This window comes from Streptopelia decaocto (genome assembly GCF_964273445.1).
Source record: "Streptopelia decaocto genome assembly, chromosome: Z".
NCBI classification, from domain to species: domain Eukaryota; kingdom Metazoa; phylum Chordata; class Aves; order Columbiformes; family Columbidae; genus Streptopelia; species Streptopelia decaocto.
The window spans coordinates 11,469,466-11,492,800 of record NC_138657.1 but is presented as its reverse complement, the minus strand read 5'-3'; the positions used below and the strand labels follow the sequence as shown (position 1 = coordinate 11,492,800).

The window sequence follows — 23,335 nt, the reverse complement described above, 5'->3', positions numbered from 1 at the left end:
CTTATTGCTGGCGTGCCAATATTGGGATTGCTTTTGGTTCTCTCTACAACTCTCTACATTTTCCACAGTAATTTCTCTTTTCACCCTGCCTGTGCAGTGACCTGTCTGAAGCTCTCTGCTCCCATCTTCTTTCCCTCCCCAGAATCCTGCTAACAGAGGTACAGAGCGGTGATTAAGAACACAGATTTAAGGCATTTTTATCATGTTTAAATGGGAAGGATAAGTAAAGTTTAATGGTAGTTTAGTTATGCATAGCTGAAATCTGGAATAGAAAATAGTTCTGGGACACCATTCACAGTATGTCAAAGAAGTCAATGAAATGAAAAATTTTGAGAATATGCTTTGAGGTTTTGGCAATGGGGTTTTATTGCAAGGCAGAATCTAGTGATTTCAGATTAGATAAGCCATTCTGCTCCTAAAGAGAGAGAAACAAAATCTAACAGCACTTTTATATTTTTAAATTGGGGGTATTGTGTTCTACATGTAATGACTTCATACCTCAGCAATTTATAAGCAAAATTATACCATAGAAACCTGATTAGTCTGATAATGCAGTAAGCAGAAAGTTAAATAAATCTGTAAGAAGCATTTAGCATCCCAGAGGGCTTTGCTGTTTGCGAAAAGGAGACATAACAAGTGGTGATCTAAACTGATTAATGTACTCTGTGGAGTGATTAGTATCTTCTCTCTTTGTGAATGGCATGAGATGAATTCTGCAGTAAAAGCTTTGAAGAAATTATTTGAGCTCCAGTTGCTTAATGAACCAGGGACTTCCAACAGTGCTTCAGAAATGCTTAAAAGAAGAAAACAACAAAAATTCATCATTCCCTCTTTGCTTTTGCCAGCAGTGCATCCTACCAGCCAAATACTAGAAGTAAATGAGTACATTTAAACAACTGCTTTGCAGCTGTTCCAAAGAGAAATCTAGAGCAGTTGCCATTATAGTGGCCTTTCATGGCTGTGCAGTTACCAGAGCCAAAAACCACTGCTCCCACTCTCTGCCATTGAATAGTTCTCTATTTTCCCTTCTTTTTGTTTGAACCAGGTTTTGAAGAGATTTAAATTGTCCTTGCCACAGAATGGTCATCTTCAGTAGCTTTTTTCCTCTTTATAATGATGCTTGAGAACAGATTCCTGTAGTGTGGCACAGCTGTTGTCACCCCTTTCCCCAACAAAGCCCAACATGATTTGCATTTTGGATCTGGTGCCGAAATTTATGCAGCCAACAAATGTGTGGATTTTTTTTCTCCCCTTCTAGGTGAGTAAACAAATTAACCTCTTTAACAAAACGAACCTCTGATGGCGGTTAATAAGGTAGATGAGAGAACAAAAGCAAATGGCGGGACTGGAAGAAACAGTATCTTATTAGGGGTATATATCCACCCAGTTACAGGCATCATAGGGGAAAGTTAAATACCAATATGTTTGGGTTTTTTTACTCTTAAGCTGGAGATTATTGCTATTCTTATACCAGAGATTCAAAACACATCTCTGTTTTGTTCAAAGTAGACCAGCACTGCCTTATAAGCAGCTACGCAGTACCGTATGAACAAGTTACTCATAGAGAACCCATTGTTGCCAGAGCCCTGAGAAAGATTTTTCTGTATTCTGTTTATATATTTCACAAGCAGTCCATCAAAGTAAAAGAAACCCAAACTGTATATTTCAAGCAAAAAAAATATATTTTCCATGGTAAACACAGGATAGTGTTTTTATTTCCTTTTGGAAATCTCAATTTCCAGCCCAAAATGAAATTTGCTATGCTCATTAACATAATTTTGAATAAGCATTTGGCTTGTAGGCTAAATTCTCCCAAGTGCTCACTTTGCTGGTTTGCTTGGTGATGGAAGGTGTGCCCTGGAGATGGAAGTAGCCCTGATAGCCTACAGCATTTTGTCAGCATTAAAGGCCAGTCTTTTAGTTGCTGGAGCCAAGAATTAATTCCCACCTTGGCTCACTGAGCACTGAACTGGGCCCAAAGGATGCATGTTGCAATTCATTGTGCGTGGAAACACACTTGGGATGTCAGAGATGAGGGTTTTTCTTTTTTTTTCCTCCTTTTTCTTCCTCCCTGATGGCTTCTAAAGTGTGCTGCATCTCTTTGCAGAAAGCTCTTTGCTGAGCTGGAGTCTTTGGGGAAGGTCTGTCCTGTGCTGCACAGCATCCTGCACAGCATCCCGCACAGCGTCCTGCAGGAACTCACCCTAGCAATGTAAGGGAGGATGTGATGATATGGAACTATGCCCTGATTCAAAGTCTTTATTTCCTCCTCACCTAGAAATCATTCATCAGAACGTGTAGGTAGTGCTTATAAGGGGATGCAGCTCTTCTGAAAATGCTGGATCTGTGGAAAAGGAGAAGCAATACAGCAGTGCCTGAAGTATTGGATAGGTTGCTGGAGGAATGAGTTCATTCTTTCTTTGGATATTTTTTGCCAGTTCTTCTAGCTTAATTTCCTAAATAGCCTTTTGCTTGCAGAATTCTGCAGTGACAGGGCCTCCACGTGTGTGTGCAGCAGCTCCTTTCTGCAGCAGTAGGAAGCGCAAGTCATTGAAACCACAGACCTGGCCATCTAAGGGCCTGTTGGGCCAGCTCATTGTGCTCCTGACCGTCACTGCTCGTCATTAATGCACTTGAGTTTCAACAGTGAACTTCAAGGCTCCTGATTTATCTATTCTGAAAAGCTGTAGGGCCCAGTCGAGGTATTTCAGACCCGATAGTTAGTGACACTGCCATCTTCTAGAAGAAACCATTTTTAGAGTTAGCTGGGCATCCTGCTCTCACCCATTCCTTTTTTAGCCCACTGAAGCTATTTTTGAAGTTGCTTTTGTAGTAGTCGACAGTGAATAAGCACTGAGGTCAACACCCTCCTTGGTTTTGTACTCAATCTCTGCAGGTCGTAATCATAGTTTCCAACAGGATCTGTGTCACTTGTGAATTATACATTCCTCAGCAGAAGTAAAATTGCCCTTTTTTTTTTTTTTCCAGTGTTTCTGGTGACTAAATCTAGATATGTCTAGATATGTTTGGTTACCCTTTTCATGTATAAACTGTAGGATGCAGAGATCTTCTCAGTTCAGTTTCTAGTAGCTGGGATATTTGTTAGCTCTGAGACTCTGTAGTAATATAGTCTACTCCAAAACATGCTAAAAATTATTGAATATGCTCGCTATTGCACCATGACCCATAAGTAACTTTATGCTTCATCATGTTATACCAGTGTTAAAGGGATCCCCTTGCACAGAGAGTCATTTCCTCGTGTCTTGTCAGCTACGTGAAGGGTAGAATGAGTCTAGTGAAGTGAAGAAGTGGCCTGCTGTGACTGAACCATCACATCTTAACATTGAAGTTTTTCTTTAAGTTTGCCAAGCAATTACTTTGGGAGATGCAGTTCTGAAAAGGGTATGTGAGCAGCTGTTATATGTTGGTGAGAGTGTTTCACATTTTCATTATGCAGATGAAATTTTATCTGTACATCAGGTACAGTAGGCGTAAGGCTATAATGAATTGGGACCCTTGCCTTGAGACTTTTTGATTTTTTGACTTAAATTTTGGGTAAATGCCTCCTCAATTTCTACCTTTAAAGGAAACACCATCTTTTCCCCTTTATTTTTAAATGTCTTGTTTCTTTTGCGTTCTGCAGTTTGGACAGTAGTTTGTGCTTTTCATTAGTTAATAGAGAAATTTTTATTACAAATTGGAATCATTTCTCATCTGTTACAACTTTACTTTCATAAAACCCATGGGTTTTCAGTTATGGGTTGAGAAAGTATTTACATACCAATTCAATTATTCCTATACTCACTTGCTTGTGCTTATTTTAAAGGTATTCTTAATTGATACTCTTATCTGGGGATTTTGAAGTTGGTGGTTCCCCAAAGTTGTGCAGCTCTAGCCTTCCTGGTATGTTGGTAAACTTCAGAGTACTTAGCTAAACTGAAAGCAGTGCTACTGCTTTTCCATTCACTGCTGCACTAAATGTAGAGCTTTAAGACACCTATTGCTGTTTTGGAGTCCTAGTCTACCATTCCCAAATCTGCATTTCCTCTGAAATATTTACTGGCTTTCTGGGTAGCACTGAGAATGATAAATACTGGTTTGGAGATCCAAGGGTAGCTACTTCAGAGTGAAAAGTTCCTCCTGTATAGAATGAGTTTCCTCTGAGACTTGCAGACTTCAAGGAGACTGCATGTAAGTTACATGATTTCTGAAAAACTGAAGTCTCTGGCTTGTACTTGGCATTTCATTGTATGCAGAACTGTCATCTTCATCAGACTTCCTTGCCAAATAAATTGTTTTTCACCTTCTCTCTGTGTTCTGGGTAAGAAAACAGCAGCATGTCAAGGTTAATTTGGTAAAGAGAAAAATAGAGTGGAGCAGACTGTGTTTGGAGAGCGAAGGGTTAAAGTATCTTTAAGAGTTTTCTTGGATATGGAATCATTTTTGTGGCTTCCAAGCTCTGTAAAAGTCAAACCTTAGTATTCTAAGAATGTTCAGCTCTGTTTCTCTCAGTGAGAATTAAATGCACCCATTCCTGCTGGGGGGGGTGGTCCTTTTTTTTTTTATTTTTTTTTTTTAATTTTACTTTTTTTTTCATTAGGTGGACTGAGGAACTTTGCAAACTCTCAGATTGCAGTGGGTTTTGTAAACTGATCATTTGCACCTCAGGCAGTTTGTGCTCACTAATGCTTCAATTAGACAGTATCAATCAGCGGTGTATGAAAACTTGTTGGTGTTTGTTTTCCACCCTAAGCATCTCTCCATGCAGAGCCCTCACCAGGTGGGCTGTCGCTCACCACTGAGCTGGCAGGATCCAGAGCTCCCCTGTAACCTTCCTGCTCCAGGCACCCAGTGCCTTCTCCACACCCATCTCTTTCCTGAGTGGAGAAGGGGGCAATGGGCTGCTCACCCAAGAACATCCCATTGACAAGCCTGCTCCATGTCTTGGATCCAGATCCTCACCCCACTCTTAAAGCTGCGATGGAGAGGTGCAGCAGCAGAAAGATGAATCAAGCAGGAAACACTGGGAAGTTGCTTACACGTGCTCCTCTTCCCAGTGTCCACACTGCTGCCCCAGTGCTGTGGTCCCGTACCACCAGGAGAAGAGTTAAGAGGACAAGTCTAGCAGACAGTGGCTGGAAAAGCCAGTGCCAAGGTGACGTTCTGGCCAGAGAATGACTAGGTGTTGACTGTAGAAGCAGAGTGAGTGTTATTTATTAAGTCTTGGTGCCAAATTTCCTAGTCTGTGTGGACTGTGTTGTGGTTATAACTACATCGCATGATTTTAAGAGATTTAACTCCTTGTACTCAGGATTTTCTTGTATTTTGGTTTGGGACAACTGTGTTTTGAATATTAAATCAAACTCACATGGTTACAGGAGGCTTTGCTTTTAGCCTGCTGTTGCTCCATTTTGCTTTATCTGTCTTCTTGGTTTATAATTCAGATGTTTTCTTTTTCTGCATAGATGTGTCCTAGAGGTTTAGTTAACATGGGCAATTTGCAGCTTAGTTTGTTTTAAACTTCTGTTGAGATATACTAAATGTATGAGGTAAATCTCAGGGCACTGCACATCTGGCTTACCCAGGCAATGAAACACACTGAGCGAAAACATCAGGAAATTAAAATATAAACTTCCCTGCCCCTTTTCTTGCAAGGGCAGGAAAAGGGGATGGGTCTGCATGCTTCCATATGCCATTATTTTATGTTAACACTTTCAGTACTTAGAGTTATGTTATATTTCCCTCCTGCTTGAGCCTTTCTAGTCAGATAACAGCATCACAGGTAAATGTGGTGCCTTGGGATTTGCATGTTCATGACCTGGGAGGTCAAAACCTTCCTGTGACATATACACTGGCATCTGAGAAGGCTGATCGTCTGGAATTCTCCTGTTTTGTCAGCAAACTGTCTCTTCTTCTGCTCTTCTGTCCCTTGGGATTGAAAATATAGCTTTTAAAGGAGATCCTAGGTTTCAGATTAGCATGCCCTAAAAACAAAACTTCTCCAAAATCCCTTATGCAAACAGCATATTTTGTTTCTGTGTCTTCAAAATAAGAGAAACAGCCAGTGAGCCTCATGCTGTTCCTCTGGGATTAGTCAAGTGCTGTCATGCTTTTAAATTTAACAGGTCTGACTCTGTAGCTTTTTACGTATTCTTATGTGCATTGCATACACTGAGCGCTGATTGGCATTTTGCGAATAAGACCAATGCACAGCTCTTATCAGTGCATGTTACTGTGAGCATTTTTTTAGTCATATCTGGTTTCAGATTTCATATGAAAAGGCTGGGGAGGATATTACAAAATAAGGGAATAATTCAAGTTCTAAGACTATATGCAAAAGAAAACTACAAAAAAAAAAAAAGGTTATATCTACTACATTTTAAATTTCTGAATTAAAAATATGTTCTGCCAGGCGTAGCTGACCTCTCTCCGCAGGACCAACAGTGGAGCAGGAATCATTGCATATGGACAGCAGCCATCTGAAAGAAAAATTTAGGTCGACAAAGCTATAGACAAAGACAGAATTTATTCAGGATCACAAAAGTCCACTAGGTCCTGGAGTCATGACCTCCTCTGTAATTCAGACTGTAAGGCTACATCCAGATATTCCTACAGAGAGAAAAAAAAAAAAAAAAAACAACAGGGAATTCATATAATTAATACAGATGTTGGCAAGCTTTTATAAGGGCCACTAATTCATTCGTATGCCTTCCTCTCTCCCTCAAGGGTTCTTATACTTGACCTGTTATTACCACACAGTCTTTAACCGAAGAATTAAAGCCAGATGTCTTGTAGCTGGGTCTCCCTTTGTTAAGGACCCTTTATAAATAGGTTTTTTTATGCAACAGAGGGATCCTACATGAGAACTTTTAAAAATTCTTAATTAAGGCTGAAACGTTTCTAAACTAAGAGCTGATGTATCCTAGAGGAACAATAAAAGTTTTATAGTCACTGTGGTGAGAAATACTATTTACTCTAGCTTTTTACTTTCCTGGGTCTGCAAAATGTTTCTGATCAATGTTTCGGTTGGAGGTAAAATCTTTCTAGAAAGACCTTTTTCTTTAGCATAAATCTAATGTCATGTAAAGCATTTAGGTTATAGGTGGAAAGCTGTGTATATTACTATATTGGAATTAGCTTAATTATGTTGACAGAGAGACATGAAAGGAAACAGAAGTAGCTTTGGGTAATTCTAAGGAAATCTTCATGAGATATTATTTTCACTTGAGTCCAATTACTAATTCTGTTTCTCAGTTCTTCACATTTTTGGTTGCAACATGAAGGTCAGGTTAACTGTAGCATTTCCTGCAGAATGACTGGAGCTGTCCAAGCTACCGGGGTTTGTTTGCATGTTTAACAGGAAGAAATTCTCATATTTTAGTGTTATTGATCTGTTCTTTGATTTGGCTTATTACTCAGTTTCTTGCTAAAGCTGCTCCTTTTTTTTTTTTATAAAAATTCAACTTTAGTCAGTAGAATTCACAGCCATAAAAACAGGGAGGGTGTCAAAGTCAAGTCTTCTGGATGTCTTTAGAAAGATATGTTTTTGGCATGAGTTTCTTGCTTCGTGGGTTTTTTTGGTGTTGTTTGGTTGGGTTTTTTTTTAATAATTATTTTTACATCCTAATTGTTAAGCCATGCTAAACAAGGAACCAGGATGTTATTCAGATGGGCTTTTTTTTCCTAAGGTTTGCCTTTTTGGGAATTGCACTTGAGTAACTGATTATAACTGAGGAAGGAAACTCGTTAGGTATTTTCTTGTTAACCAACAGCTTTATGCAAAACTTCTACATTCTGTTGAAGTATGGGGCTTGTTTGTTGCACCAATAGCTGTGCTTAGCTGAGTAATGAAAATTAATAATGTATTCCCTGACATAGCCGTAACAATACTTGATGCAAGAAACAAGGTTTGATGCTTTTAACACTAGTTAAGTCAAATATTGCTTTTCTGATTTCTTGTCTCACTCCTTCTGTTTCAAATTGGAGCAAGCCAGTTCAGATTAGTTACACTTAAAAGCGTGGTGTATTTCAAACCCTGTTTAGAAATGTGGCTGATGGAAAAGGAAGAACGTTCATAGAAATACAATGGCATGCTCATTTTATTGTTTATAAATGCACTTCACGCTTTACAGACAGGCAGAGCCCGTGGCCTTGGCAATTCACAGTTTTAGAGGATATTGACGATCTTAATTTAGGGTGTTCTTCACAGTTTTCAAGACCAGACAAGAAGGGATGCCCCTGAGAGAGGGCATTCTGCAGGGAAATGTAACCTACTTTTCCTTCTCTTTGAGGAGATCTTCTTTTAGCACCACTAGGTCCAAGCAACAGTTTTATGCATTGATAATGTAAATAAGGTGTCCTGTAACAGAGTTAACTTTTGTAATTACAAATTGCATGCCCTTCTCTTTAAGAGAATTTTTGAGCAGATCCTCTTGGCCAGAAGATCATTTACTGTGCAATTTACAACTACGTCAGAAATCACGCTAGCTCCCAGAGCAGATGGAAGCATTTCTGGTTGTTTCTAATCTGGTTGCTGTTACTAGACTCCTCAGAGCAATTGTTTGCGAGTTGTGGAATGCCATTTGGTCTGAAAAGAAATAAATTTGTTCTGAAGCATGTTCCCTTCCTGTGCCCCTCCCCACTCTCTGTGGATGTCTTGTCCATGGAGGCAATCATATGTTTTCAGTTCTGATGTTATTCTTTTTTTGTCTCTCTTTCCCCCCCCCTTCTTTCAGTCCACAGCCATGAGCGAACCACAGTGCTACTACAATGAAACCATTGCCTTCTTTTATAACCGAAGTGGAAAATATCTAGCCACTGAATGGAACACTGTCAGCAAGCTTGTAATGGGACTGGGGATTACCGTCTGCATCTTCATAATGCTGGCCAACCTCTTGGTTATGGTGGCTATTTATGTCAACCGCCGATTCCACTTTCCTATTTATTACTTAATGGCAAACTTAGCCGCTGCAGACTTTTTTGCAGGGCTGGCCTACTTTTACTTAATGTTCAACACAGGACCCAACACTAGAAGACTGACTGTAAGCACCTGGCTTCTCCGTCAGGGTCTCATTGACACTAGCCTGACAGCCTCAGTAGCCAATTTGTTGGCCATTGCTATTGAGCGGCACATTACAGTGTTCCGAATGCAGCTACATACTCGGATGAGCAACCGGCGAGTGGTGGTCGTAATTGTTGTTATCTGGACTATGGCCATCGTCATGGGTGCCATACCAAGTGTCGGATGGAACTGTATCTGTGATATCACTCACTGCTCCAACATGGCACCACTCTATAGTGACTCCTACCTGGTCTTCTGGGCTATTTTCAACCTGGTCACTTTTGTGGTCATGGTGGTCCTATATGCTCATATCTTTGGGTACGTGCGCCAAAGGACTATGAGAATGTCCAGACATAGTTCTGGACCTCGCAGGAATCGGGACACCATGATGAGCCTCCTGAAGACTGTGGTCATTGTGCTTGGTAAGTGCTTACTTTGCCTCGTCTGTTCTCCCCATTCTGTTTCTTATCAGGTGATTTCAGTAACGCATGTCTGGCTTCTGAGAGGTCAGCAGCATTTGAAACATACTAGAAGAGGTGAGGGCAGTAATTACCCCCAGTTCATTAATGTGTTGGGACTATCAAGCTTATTTATGGAAGTGGGTGTAAGAGACTTGATCACTCAGCCCTGTAACATGAAAATCTAGGACCTCAAGATATAAGGTAGTATTTTTTTTGCAGCAAGTTTAAAACCTGCTGTAGCAGCCTGTCCTGTGCAGTGTTTTCCCTCTTGCCTTTGAAGATGCCAGATGGCTGCAACCTTAAAATAGAACAGGGAGGGCTCAGTCTTCCACTGAAGTACCTCTTGTCTCTTTTTTGCCAGCCAAAAGGTGTCATGTGTAGTCAGGCAGTACTTCCATGTCTGGAGAACAATGACTGGCACCAGGCTATTGAAGAAAAGATCTTTGAGTGTTAAGCAGGATTGCATGTATTTTCTGTTCACTCGGGTCTATAATGTTTGGCACATCTGAGTTTCTGCCGATTTTCTAATACGGAAAAGTAGCATGTGAAGCACTGGTGTCCTTCAGCACACTGCCTAAGCTTCAGGGCTTTGAAAACAGGGAAACACGGGTCAGGAGCTTTCTGTCTCTTTGTGAATGGCTGTATTTGGTTTTCCTCTGGGGCTATCAGTTTCCTTATGCAAAAGCACAGCCTAGATACAGTGTACCATTCCCTGGCAATGTTCTTTGCAGTTTATTCTGCTTTCTGTTGCTGCAGATGATAGGGAGCTGCAGGCAGGCAGGGATGGTGCTGTTTGTCTCCTTGTCCCAACCTGTGTTTGCACCTATGAGGTCTTCCAGCACAGTACACAGGCCTCCTGGGATCCTAGTACCTTGTTGCATCATGAAGTTGCCCTAGTAGTCCATAAATGCAACTGTACGTAGTCTACAAAGCCCAAAACTTGGCATCAAGTTCTTGCTTTGACATCCTGATTTCCATGGCTTTACACTGTGACTTGTGCTTTCTGTCAGTTACTGCCTGCACAAACACAGCAAAATAGTTGCAGAGATTTGATGTGAGTCACTGTGTCAACTCACATGTTAGTTCAAGAAGGTCTGTTTTGCTCTCTGACCTAGTGATTAGCTTTGTAATCTGTGTAGTTGACTAACCTGTTCAGCCATTGACAGGTCATTCCTCGGTGTCCTACTCTTTCCTTCAGGGAAAGAATTTGTTATCAGTTTTGCAAGAGAGGCTGTAGTGCGAGGGGTAAAGCCTCTCCTGACTATGTGGTGGTTTAGAAATCTGTCCCTGCCCACCTCCATTATCCTCCTTACAGAAGGCAAGATGAGGTTAAAAACACAAAAAAAATTCAGTTTAGCAGTCTTCTTTTTAGGAAATAGATCCTTGTTTTCCCTCCTGAAGCAATTGCTGGCTGTAGAGCAATGGAATATTTCCTCTGAAGTGAAAGACTGGCTCACACTTTTTTTAAAGTGTGTGGGAAATACTAAGCACTTATACCAGTACAATGCAGAGTTGTAGGAATAAATAAATAGTCACTGAACAAACAGCACATGGCGGTTAATCCCAAGCATGTATGTGACTAGAAGTATGTGTGCAGCTGGAAGGCTGGGAAGTGGCTGCACGCTCCTCCATTCTCCTGTGAGCAGAGTTCACAGGGAAGATACAGAGGCCACCCTGTGTGGCCACAGCAGTAGAGGTGTACATGGAACACAAAGTAGCCCTTTTTTTTCCTTAATAAGTACCTTATTTTTTTTCCAGGTATTGTGCATTAGCCAAACTGAAGGTGACTCAAGTTTAGCTGCTGATGTAGTTCAGTAATATTTCTGATTCCTCATTGTGGCTATTTTGAGTAAAATTTTTCAGGACTTCAGTACCATATAGAATCATAGAATGTCCTGAGTTGGAATGGACCCACAAGGCTCATCGAGTCCAACTCCTGTCCCTGCACAGGACAACCCCACAGTTCACACCATGTGTCTGAGGGTGTTGTCCAGTCTCTTCCTGAACACTGTCAGGCTTGGGGCTGTGACACCTCCCTGGGGAGCCTGTTCCAGTGTCCAGCACCTCTGGGTGAAGAACTTTTTCCTAATGTCCAACCTGAACCTCCCCTAGCACATGTTCCTGCCGTTCCCTCGGGTTCTATCACTGGTCACTAAACAGAAGAGTTCCGTGCCTGCCCCTCCTCCTCATGTTGAAGCTTTCTTCAGAATTCAAACAGGACCTTATTTATTGTTACTGATGCAGTTAAATTCATGCAGTGTAGCGCACACACTCTGTTCTAGCACCTATTCCAATCTGCATAAAACACCATTTACAGAGAGAGTTAATGTATTGTTTTATTAAATCTGTTTGAAAAAAACAAAAGCACTGCCGGGCTGTGACACTCGTCATCCTGTATTTGGAATCTCCCACTTCAGTAATATTTTGAAAAGAGTAGTGTCTTTTTTTTTTTCCACAGCAGGATGGTTTCTTTTGTGGGAGGAGGTCAGTCATAGGGCTATAGTGTAAAGAAGCAGCAACACTTTCACATCACCTGTGAGACACAGTTGAAAGGCAAAACTGGCTGGGAAGCTGCTGTGGGTTTTGGTTTGGTGTGGGTTTTCTCTGTTTGGGTTTCGGAGGGGAGCTGGGGAGGTGGGTGTTTGGTTTTTTGTTTTGTTTGGGTTGTTTTTTTGTTTTGTTTTGTTTTAAATTTTTTTTTTTTTTAAATAGCCTAAAGCCACAAAACAGGCATGGGGGCAACCACAGAGACTTTTGGGAGGTTAAATGTTTGTATATCAGCGTGTTAAGCAGACTGCTAGCTGAGTCAGGAGAAGAGTTCATTAGTTGCCATCAGCTGCCAAGTGCCATCCCATGTTACTGAATTTGCACTTCCAGTGGAGGATTGTTTGGGGTTCTAAAGAAAAAAGGCTAAGCATTCAAAGTGCCAGTTAGGTGGTATCTCAGTTTGGAGTAGGCAGTGTGGTCAGCCTGTTGTTCAGGCATGTGCCCTGGTGCTCTGGCACTGCTTGCGGTCTGCTTGCAAGTTTGGCTCAAAGTTTTTCACAAGCAGAAAATTTATTTTCAAGTGTCATACTTCCTGAGTGCCTTCTTGCAAAGGTGGTCAATGCATAGTGCTGCAAGTTTGTCTGTTTCAGCTTTGGGAAAGGCAGAAAAGGTGGGTATCTTAGGGTGCCTGGAGCAACTTGCTGAATGTTTATCTCATGTGATCTGGCTTTTTCTGCATCAGTGAACCTCAATAACACAGCGGAAAAGAACTCCTGCCTTTCTTAATGGTGCAGATCAAGGTAATGCATTCCTGTTTGAGGCAGTAACTTTTTGCTGGAGGTGGGGAGGGGAAAGGAAGCTTTTCAGTTTAGTTTGAAGATTGCTCTCCCACCTCTCCTGTCCCACAGCTGAGCGGGGAAGGGAGCTCTTGTGTGTCAGCGCACTTATCCAGGAGGAGGCAATTGATTTTGGAGAAGGGAAGGGTGCCTTGGGAACCCAGGGAGTCTGAGTGAACCTATGCGCACTGGCAAAGGGAGGCAAACCAGTCCTCTTCTGGTCTTTGTTAAAATGCTGCTCAGCCATAAGTAACTCCTTTGTGATTTGGGCACAAATGAACTGTTCGTTTGACTTCTAAACTTCCATAAACGGGTCTTCCTGAAGTTCTCCTGCCGGCTATACTCCCAGGCAAAGCCTCACTGCCTCAAGCAGAAGATTCGTCTTTTCCTCTGTCCCCATCCATGCTATGTTTCGGGGGGCAGGAGAGGGGGAGGGAATTAACACAAGATCTTCTTGTTTGTTAGCTGCCCAACACCGCCTGCGCTCCTTGCGCCTTGCTGCCTTGCTCCGAGAGGAGAAGAGCCTCTGGAAGGGGGAGCAGCCCCGGCAGCGATGCTGTCAGCGTGTGCGGGGCAGGCGCCAGCCGCCCGGACAAGGGGGCGATTGTGCGGGGAGGGTACGGCCGCCTGACGCGCAGGCTGGAGCGGTCGGGATCTGGCACACTGCGTCATCCCACGGAGCTGGTGGGATGCTCGATCCTAGGAACAAGTCAAAAGCACAGAACAGATTTTTTTTTTTTTTTAATGCCCTTTTGTTGTTTTATTTTGTGGTGGTTTTTTATTTTTTTTTCCTTGAGTAAAATATTTTAAACAGAAGGAAGTGATTTCATAGTTGAGCCCTTTTTTTCTTTTAACAAGGCTGCTTTTGAAATCTTTCAAAAGTAACAAGGAACATAAAGCTCTTTCTCTGTAGCATGCCTTCCTTTTGTGCTGGGGCAAAGGCAGGACTGATCTATGTATTGCACAGAACCATAAAATCAGGTCTGGTTTGGCTTGCAGCTCAATGACACTTTACCTTTCACCACCGTCATGTGTTACATTTAAATGAACAATCAAGGGAACAGGCAGAAACCTAGCAGATATGACAGCTGAAAATTGGCATCCTCTCATCCATCGTCCACATTACCTTATCTTACATTTAAGGACAAAGCTCAACTGTTTTTTCTGGTGGAGGTCACAGTTAGCCTGAATGCTAACTGTGCAGCTTTGGCCCAAAAATGAATGACAATATCTAACTACTCTCTTAAGACCAAGTGAAAGCACTAATCAGGGCCATAAAAACTAGCTCTGCTCTGGATTTCCATGATCTAGAGTACGTAACAAAAGGCTAGTGTCTTTTACGCGTTCTTACATACCCGCATTTGTAGAGCAAACAATGAATTCACAATTGCTTAGCCTTTGTGCTCCTGGGAACTAAAAAGACACGTAGGCCTTTCCCACCTGTAAGGCCATCCACTTTCTTTACTAGAATGTGGTTTATTTTGTAAGATTTGGAAACTAATGTGGGCACAGATAAAAAAGGTGAAAGTTCTTTTGGTATAAACTGTTTTGATTTAAAGGAGTCTCACTCTGTTTGAAGACGGTTCCTTACTTATTATGACAAAGCAACGAATGCAAGGAAAACATCTGGAAGCTCACTATAAACATCTGGAAGGGTAGAATGCTCAGCAACAGTTTTTTTCCTGCCCTCTCTTTCTGCCACATTTATGAATTGCATAAGAGACTTATTTTTATACTTTTCTAGCTTTTCTTTCACAAGTAGGTACCAAACCAGGATGGAAAGTAGCAAATAACTGTGGTAACACATGGGTGTCAACATATGCTGTAGACAGACAGTTAAACCAACTAAAAGTGCAGTATTGATAACTTTAACCTTTATGGGTGGTTGATTGATTGATTGATTGGTATGCATTTCATTCCAAAATCAAAAACTTGAAGTTCTATGGAATTACATGTTTTAAAATATGTTTTCAATATCTACACTATCTCTTCTGGTATGCAATCTGCATCTTTTCCCGCTTCCTCCCCTCATGCAGTAAAAGCACTTTGTTTTCAGTAGAAAATAAAAAGACCATAGAGTAGTGCTACAAACAGCACCCTGTGTTTTGCCAGAGACATGTCTTTATTTCCATACCCCTTACGCAGGTTCAGGCGGTTACCTGGGATGGCCTGCGTTTGTCAGCCCCTGAATCGTAAGGCTTTGACCTACCTCAGCCTTATTAACTGTATTTCACCAGTTACCGACTAAGTGGTCCTGGGCGAGATGAAGATGACCTTGTCTACACAGAGCTTGGTTATGGCACCACTTGAACTTCAGCAGACCTTCCCTGCCCATAGAAAACTATCCTGGTGGGCCAAAGCAAATGTCAGCCCTGGTAGTGCAGTGCAACTGGTAAGAGGCTCTTTTGGAGAACCCAGGGTTTAGCTCCGAGCCCTGTGACTGGAAGAAGACAGCTTCACCTATTCACCTTCTCCCTGAGGAATCCTGCTGGCACAAAGAGCGCCGAGCTCTCCAGCATTGTTTTCCCTGAGATGACTAAAAATGTGTATATTGTCTTAGCTTGGAGATGTCCTTCCACCAAGTAGTGGGGGTCCCATCTGGAAAAGAGCAGCATTGAGTAGTTTGCTTGTTTGTTTGTTTGTTTCTTCCTTGACATCGTTACATTTTCCTTAGAGAGCTGGGCTGGGCAGTGAGATCACTGCTTCTTCTGTCAAAGTGGGGGTGTGTAAAGCCATAAATACCAGGTTGCCCTGTGGCCAGCACGGAAAGCTCATTCAGAGTCACCAACCCTGCCTGACCCCTGCATCACAGTAATGTCACTTGTGTATTGATTTAGTCCTGACGGAAAAACAGGGCAATAAACTCCTTAACTGGCGCTGGCAATAGGAGTCTGAGCATCAATGACTTTCTGTTCTAGCACACAGGCTGCAGTTATGTGCAGTCCCAGTGTTTTTTAGATAAGTGTATTTTAAAAGTGCATAAGCTGTGAATTTAACCCACAGTCAAGTAAACTGGGAAATTGTAGCTGATGACTGTAGTCTAAATTGAGCGCTCCTCATAGACTTTTTAAGATTAATTCTTATTACCATTGTACAGAGAGAGAAGGTTTATAAGTGCTTTCAGAGTTGCACTGTCACAGCAATATTTTCAAGCTGTATCATCAAATATTTGCATGAAGAAATGAAATCTTAATTAAAATTATTCTATAAGATTTTTTTACAGCAAACCATATTGTACAGGAATTTCAATGACTTGGATTTCTTTCCCTTTTCTTAGTGGCAGTATTATCTATTATTTTTTTTTTTCCCATTGCATCTCAATGGCATTTTGATATTGACTTAAAAAAAAATTCAGCAGAATCAAAGTCTTCATATTGTTCTTTATTTTTTTTTTAGAAGATTTCATTGTGAAATCATTCAGATTTAACAGCAAAAATAGAATTTCCATGATGTCTGTTATCCATAACAAGTCAAGTAATACTTTTATTTGTACATAAAAATGTCCATATTCTTATTTTCTTGATAAAGGTGGCTTGATTACTATATTAGACAGATCCATCACTTTTATAAAAAGACGACAAATTTTCACAAAAAAACTACTAAAAATCAGCTACATCTCATTAGCAAAATGGATTTCTGGTTTCAGTTAAAATAACGGAGGCATGAGAACTTGCTAAGGATCACAGCTGTAATCTGCACGTAATTATGCAGTCTTTATAGCGTGTCTTAAATTTAAGACCCTTTGTACTTGCGTAGGATTTTTTGCTTGCTTGGGTTTTTTCATGCTGCTAGTCAAAGCAATACTATCTGCTCTCTGACAGTCTGTTTCTCTAAATTTGACTCAATGATCATTTTTATTGCCATTTATAGTCCTGCAAATGCATTTCAGTTGATCTTTTTGAATTTTGTCTAGTAGCCCCAAACTAAATCTCTTCCCAGTACTACATGGCTGGCAAGAATATTGAAAGGAAAAAGAATACGGAAGTACAGCATCTGGATATTACACTGTGATCAGTTTCTTTGTTTGATAAGCTTAACTAGATTTCTTTTTCAAAACAAGCCCATGCAAGCCCTCCTTGCTGAAGCAGAAGTTACTGGTGCCTTGGATCCAGGTGACCCTTTCTCTGAACCCAGAGCCTTGTCGGGTGTGTTGGGAGTGTCCTTCTAAATCTTTTGCTTAATTTCTTCACTGATGCTCCCAAATAAATTTATTGCATCCCCAGCCAAAGCCGATATGTCCCCGGTAACTGTCTTCTCTAAAGTATTCCAGGTATTGCTGTGTAATTCATCACTTCACCCTCGGGAAACCATTTGGAAGTTCCCCCTTCTTTCCCCCTTCAGTCGAGAATAAGTATTATTTATTTTCATTCAGGAACCTTTGAAACTGTGCTTTGAGGAACGTCCATCTTTTCCCAAGTCAGGAATGTGGTTTTATTTTACTTCATTTTTGAAGGAGGAAAATCCCTCTAGTAAATCCATTCCTTTATATACAATGGAAATGAGGCCTTGTTTAATAAAAGTCCCTGGCTTCAGTATAATTTATTACCTTTTCAGGGAAGAAATAAATTTAAAGGGCAAAGGAAAGCTCTCTGCATTCTTCCAAGAATGGTCAGAGAAGGATAAACCTTGAGTAGTTCTTAGTTTGTATTCATGTTCAGAATTTGATTTAAAAAAAAAAAAGTATCTATACAATTGTTTTCATAGGTTGTCTCTCGTTTCAAAAAGGCTTCTAAAAGTGAATTGCAATGGCAAAAGTAGGTATTCTTCTCAACAAGGCCAAGGGAATTAATTTCTGTTTTTCTTTATGAATAATAGAATTTGGAAATCACACCACTACCCCCAAGCAATAAAATCCAACCTCTTCTTTCACATCCAGGTGAAATAACAAACTGCTGGTTAAGAAGTGAAATTCACTTGGTGAAAATCTGCACTAATCCAGAATGAATTAGTACCATATCTCACTCTGCCATCTGTTACCACTTAGCAGTGCTACAACCTGGGCTTCTGCAAAACAGTGGAGATGGGAATGTGTTGTGGGACACTTGCTCTAACCAGAGGTCTTGGTCAACTTTGAGAAAAGCTGAAAGCCCAAGGTAGAAATTCCTACTGAGGAAGAAATTTGAAAATCAGCGTGTGCAGGAAGACTTACGTATGAAGTGTCAGCACATGACCAAGACCTACTGATCTTGGGCTTTTTGAGCTGAATTATTTTGGAACAGAAAGTGCAAATCCACCCTGTAGAAGAGGCAACCATAATGCTTTTACAAAAAGCCTGTTTGCCAGATAACATTTTTGTCCTCTGCAAAGCACATAATTGCATGAGGAGTTTTGATTCTAAATGTTTTGCTTAATTTCTTCGCTGACTCTCTGAGTTAAACTTTTTGCATCCTTGGTAACTGTTAAAGCATTTGCAGTCTGCAAGATCTGGGGTACTGTCCACATCCAGCAACGGGCTTGTATTTTCATCTTCAAGATGTTGTTTGTCCTTCCCCTGTTTCAGAAAAAAACACTCAAATGCTAATCCAAACTTAGAGCTAGACCTCAGCTGGAGAAATTACATGAACAAAAACGCCAGCTGTTAACTCATCGCATTGCAAAACTGCATTCAGTGAGGCAGTAAACAATAATTTGTTTCCACCAGTGGAAAACATTGAGAACAAGAGACTGTTTTGTGGGAGAGGAGAAGTGGTGCCTCTTATTGTGCATCGCTGCACTGCACATGAGCAGTGTGAGTATTCTGGGCTCTGCTTTTCTGGGGTAACCTGTGAAAATGGAAGAACACAATTTAAAACCCTGGATTAGTTTTGCCTTTATAGTTTCAATGAAACTATGGCTCTTAACATCAAAACACAAAGTTAAAGCTGGTGGAAGAGCTTGCTGAGATACCCGAGGTACAGCAGCTGGGCGGTGGGGTGGGAAATGGTCGTCAATGAGTCACAGCCTTCAAACAGTTTGTGCCCCCCTCCTGCCAGTCTCACCATGAAAACTGTGTTCAAGGAAAAGGTGTATTTTTGTGCGTTTTTTTGATAAATGTATTTTGAACCTGAACGTGAAAGAAAAATGTGATTCTGAGCTCCTCTCGTTCTGGCTTTATCAGCAGAACAGCTTCCTATTTTCCTGTTTCTTACAGCTGGGGATGCTGTTGCTGAGCTCACAAGTAGACTGCTTTTTTTATGTTTTCTTTCAGACAAAGGTCTTGGTCATCTTCTTTTTTTTTTTTTTCTTTCCTTCTTTCTCTCTTCACTGTCTTTTTTTTTTTATTTTTCAGCTCCTTCATGAGTAAGTTTCTGTCACATACTTACACATTTGGTGCCCTTCTTTAAAGCTGAAAGCAAAAATAGCAAAAGAAAATGCCCATGCATTCTGCAGTTCTCATTCAGGAAACCTTTGTGCCACTCTTCCACTTTGCTCAGGCTAAAAATGTTTTTTTTCCTTGTATCCACATGAAGAAACGCAGATACCACATTCAAGTGTATGTGGCAGGTCCACTGGCAAACACACATCCTTTCCTGTCCATGCCTGGAGAGCAGGTAGAGGACTCAGAGCTTGTTTGGAAGGTCAGGACACTTCAGAAGCTGTGACATCAGTTGTTAAGTGAAGCATTTATTTTCTGTGCTTGAGTGTTGTCCGTCAGTCTGTTCTGCTCAATGAAGTACTGGACCAAGGGGAGCTACTATAAGTGAAAACGCTTCGTTTCCAGTCCCGCCAGCGAACAGGAGGTGGTTAAACATCCAGGAATGAGGGCTTTGAAGTCCGTGGGAAGGGTGACCTTAAGTTCTGCAACTGTGGAAGTAAGAATTTAGTCTGTAAAACTATGCCAGACATACCCATCGTGGGGAGGCCCATCTGCTGCTGCAGGCTGATGTTAGGAGAGCAGCCTCTGTGTGTTGCAGTAGGTTGAAATAGTAATTTCTTGATGTTATTGCTAAAAGCCTATGAGGCTACTTAAAAAAAAAGAGAAAACAAGTTCAGATAAGTTTGAGGGGAGTGAGCACAACCCTGTTGCATTTCTTTGTGTTGGAGCAGGAGCTAACTGCTTGGGTCTTTTTGCTTTAATAAGGCACTTGGTATCCGAGTACAAATTTGCCAAAATAACCATAGCATAGATTTGCAAGAACAGTTAATACTTTTGAAATATCTTCCTTCATGAAAGAAGTCATCATCTCCTGAAGAAGAGGGAGGGAATTTAGCTGTTGAAAGCAGGAAAAGCTGCCAAGTTCCTGCATTTATCTTCTTTTCATGGAAATCGTTTCCTTTGACCATGGACTCACTACCTTCCTTGTTCTCCCAAAAGCATTTTCGGGAGCTGTTTCCCATCTTCTGGTATTGATGTAACCTCAGAAGGAACTTGTTCTGACATATGGCATTGATAATTCTCATCTTTCCATGTTTGAAGTTGCTTTTAAGTGCCCACTTTTTACTCTTCTAAAAGTACAAGGAGTAACGTAGAAATGCATTTTCCAAGCATAAGCTGTGTATATAAAGAGAAGGAAAAAAAGCTGTGTAAATCTATTGAATATTTGTAGAATGGTTGTGGCTTAGTTCTGTTAAACTAATATTGAAAACTGTAGTTCAAAAAAGGAAAACTGAGGGACTTTTTTTTTTAAATATGTTAAATGGGTTTAGATGTGTAACTGGATTTCCTCAATAATGTGTTGGATTTTTTTTAAAGTTGGCTACCTTTATTAGTTATGAAAACATAAGCATATTTAATGACAAATTTTCTACCATAACTGCATCCTGCTTATGTAAGACAAAAGGGTACAGTGGAAACTGCTTACTCTTCACAACTTTGGGCAGTTTATTAACATCCCAAAACAGGCTGGGGTGAGGAGTAAAGAGTCTGGTGCATAACAGTATTTAAAAGTCCATTACATTGTGGCTTTTAATCAGCAGCTGGTGCTAGAAGGTCTACTTTTGATATTGGCAGGTTACAGTTAAAAATTCACTAGCATAGCCATGAGTTTTGGGTACATACTTTAGGCAGTGAGGTGTCTGCTTTCAGGTTACAAGCGTTTAATGGTGAGACATATTTCTTTCAATACATAGTAATAAACTGTCAACTTTAAGTGACATAAAAAACAACCCATTGCTCTCAGTTAATTGGCAAAAGGGCTACAAAGAGTCACTTAACTCTGGGTTGTGAAGAGCCTCGTGGATGAGGAAAGACACAGGCTGAAGGAGTAAAGTCATGTATTCTCTTTAAATAGGAATACATAGCAGCTCCCTTCTGCTCATACCATGCTGTAGAAAACAGAGTGGGAATGATGTGTCAGTGTTTCTAACCCCTGCTTGCACAGGTCAAAACATAAATTTATGATTAAAAAATTGTTTGTCTTGAGCTGGCAGACCTGCAAAGCATGTCTGCTAGTGTTTGATGTTCAAAGTCATGTCAGTATCGCACACACACCATGTTCTGCTTCCTCCTCCAGAGCCAAATAGTGAAATGGAGTTCAGTGCTGACCAGTTCGTTTTCCAGGAGACCCCTTGCCTTTGCCATGCATGTGCCCAAGGAAGAAAAAATATAAGGATTGCAGGGAAGCCACGAGTATGAAGGGGAGTACCCTTCCATCTTATAAAAAGTATTGTGTTTTTAGTCTACAATGGCTGATTTCTGAAGTAATGTTAATGCAGAGAGAGACTTGGCTCTTTAATTTTTGAATCAAAAGCCTTTGCTCTGTCTGGGTTTCCTACCGATGTCATCCGGTTTCCCCTCCCCAGCAGCTCTCTTGTTTACATGCTGCTGCACACAAAAGCAACTGCTATGTATTTATTGGAGTTCTCATTTGAACCATGTGTTTAGCTTTCCAAACACATATTAACAGTTTGCAACTTTAAAACTTTGCCCTTCCTGCTACCTGGAGGAGCAGAGGAATGTGTCTAAGGAGACCACAAGCTATTCTTCTACCTTCAGGCAAGAGGTGAACATATTATCTTGTGGTCCTGCTGACATGCTCAGGTGTTCCAGTCTCACCCTTTGTGTGAGACTGAGAGATTTCTACCATCTTTCCTACCTGTGAAGGAGACAGAGAGATCATGGTCCACATTTTAGATAGTTCAGAGTTAAGCCTCTGATTTTGTACCTGCTGCTCCACTTTAAATGTGTGGTTTGTCAGCTGGATATGGAGGGTTTTTATACAATTTCAGAACAGCAAAAGGCTGGCTTGGTCAGCTACTCTTCTGCTGTAGGCTCTTGAGCAAGTGCCCTATTAAAGGTGCAATCTCCATGTAGTAACTGCACTATCTACACATAAAACTATTGAGTTACCTCAGTTGTAGGTGTGAGTGTTGGAAGCAGAGAGGTTTGCATAGAGACAGATGCAATTTTTTTCCCCCTGTGTTCTGGTTCATACGAAGCAGCATTTAGGAAACTGAAGAATCATTTCACAAGAAAATGTGCTGACTAAAATTCTTGTTCTGAAGCTGGTGAGTCAAAAATTTGTATTAGAGAAAAGAAGGTAACTCTCAGGTGAGAGTGGAAGAGATGCAGTACCTTGGTCCCTGAAGCTGAGGCACTGGCTGTGTTGTGAAATACAGAAGAAACTGGCATTTCTGATAATGCTTGGCACAGTTTCTGGAACTTGTGAGAGTGCTGCATGGAAATTTATGAATTTAGTTCAAAAATGTGTCTTTGGAAGTACCTTTTGTAGTATACAGCAGTGGAATGTAGTCATTGCTTCTTAAAGAAATCACAATTTTTTTGTTACTATTTCAGTATATGTCTGTGTTACGTAACATAAGAAAATGGGAAATTAAGCATATTGGATTTTCTCTCTGCTTTTGTTCTGGTGCCAGAATATAGGGTGATATGCAAGGTTTATCTCTGAAGATATGAAGATCTGGGAATTTCTTCCTTTTTCTTTCTCAGGCACACAATGGGCTTAATGAGATCTGTGCTGAAAAAGCTTGTCAGCCCCAGGTGAGGCGAGAAGTTGGAGACTCCCGGAGAGAGCTGTGAATCCGGCTGCTGGCTCTGGTGCCTCCTCTCTAGGTTTCGGCAGGGGCATCTGCCCGCACCATTCCCATCCCCAGGGAGGGTGCTCAGTTACCTGCAAAACCTCCCTCTCCTGCTCAGCCCCTCGACGTTACTCTGCACGTCCCTGTTGTGCATTTTCGCGTTCTGCAACCCATTTCCCGGAAATCCCTTGCCCCGGATAGAAGGAGTGTTGTGGGATGTAGGTGTAGGCGTGCTGGGCACTGAGGGATCATCACTTGCTGGTTGCTTGCTGCCTGTTGCTCAACCTGCTCTATGGGCTTTGCCTTTCAATTGTATTTTGGCTTTATTTTTATTCAACAAGGAGAGAGCAATATCAGAGTGTGCTTAAGGTGCTTCCTATTGTTGGCACGCCCCCCCCAAAAAAAAAGTAAAGGGAATGCATATTGGTTAATAGGCTATATGGCTTCTGTAGGCCCTGAGGATTAAAAATGGTCCTTCACTGACAATAATCAGCATCCAATCCTTGGCTGTTTACCCAGTGTTCTGCATGAAA

General features: G+C 41.1%; 1 protein-coding gene across 3 annotated transcripts in view; it reads left to right on the top strand.

The window, feature by feature from the left end:
• The window catches only part of LPAR1 (lysophosphatidic acid receptor 1), a 78,838-nt gene that overhangs the window by 26,893 nt on the left and 28,610 nt on the right, over positions 1-23,335 (top strand). For all 3 annotated transcript variants that reach the window (XM_082074523.1, XM_082074525.1, XM_082074524.1), the window contains one exon: positions 8,736-9,483. In XM_082074523.1, coding sequence (XP_081930649.1) covers positions 8,736-9,483 — 748 coding nt within the window. The remainder of the gene's footprint in view (positions 1-8,735; positions 9,484-23,335) is intronic.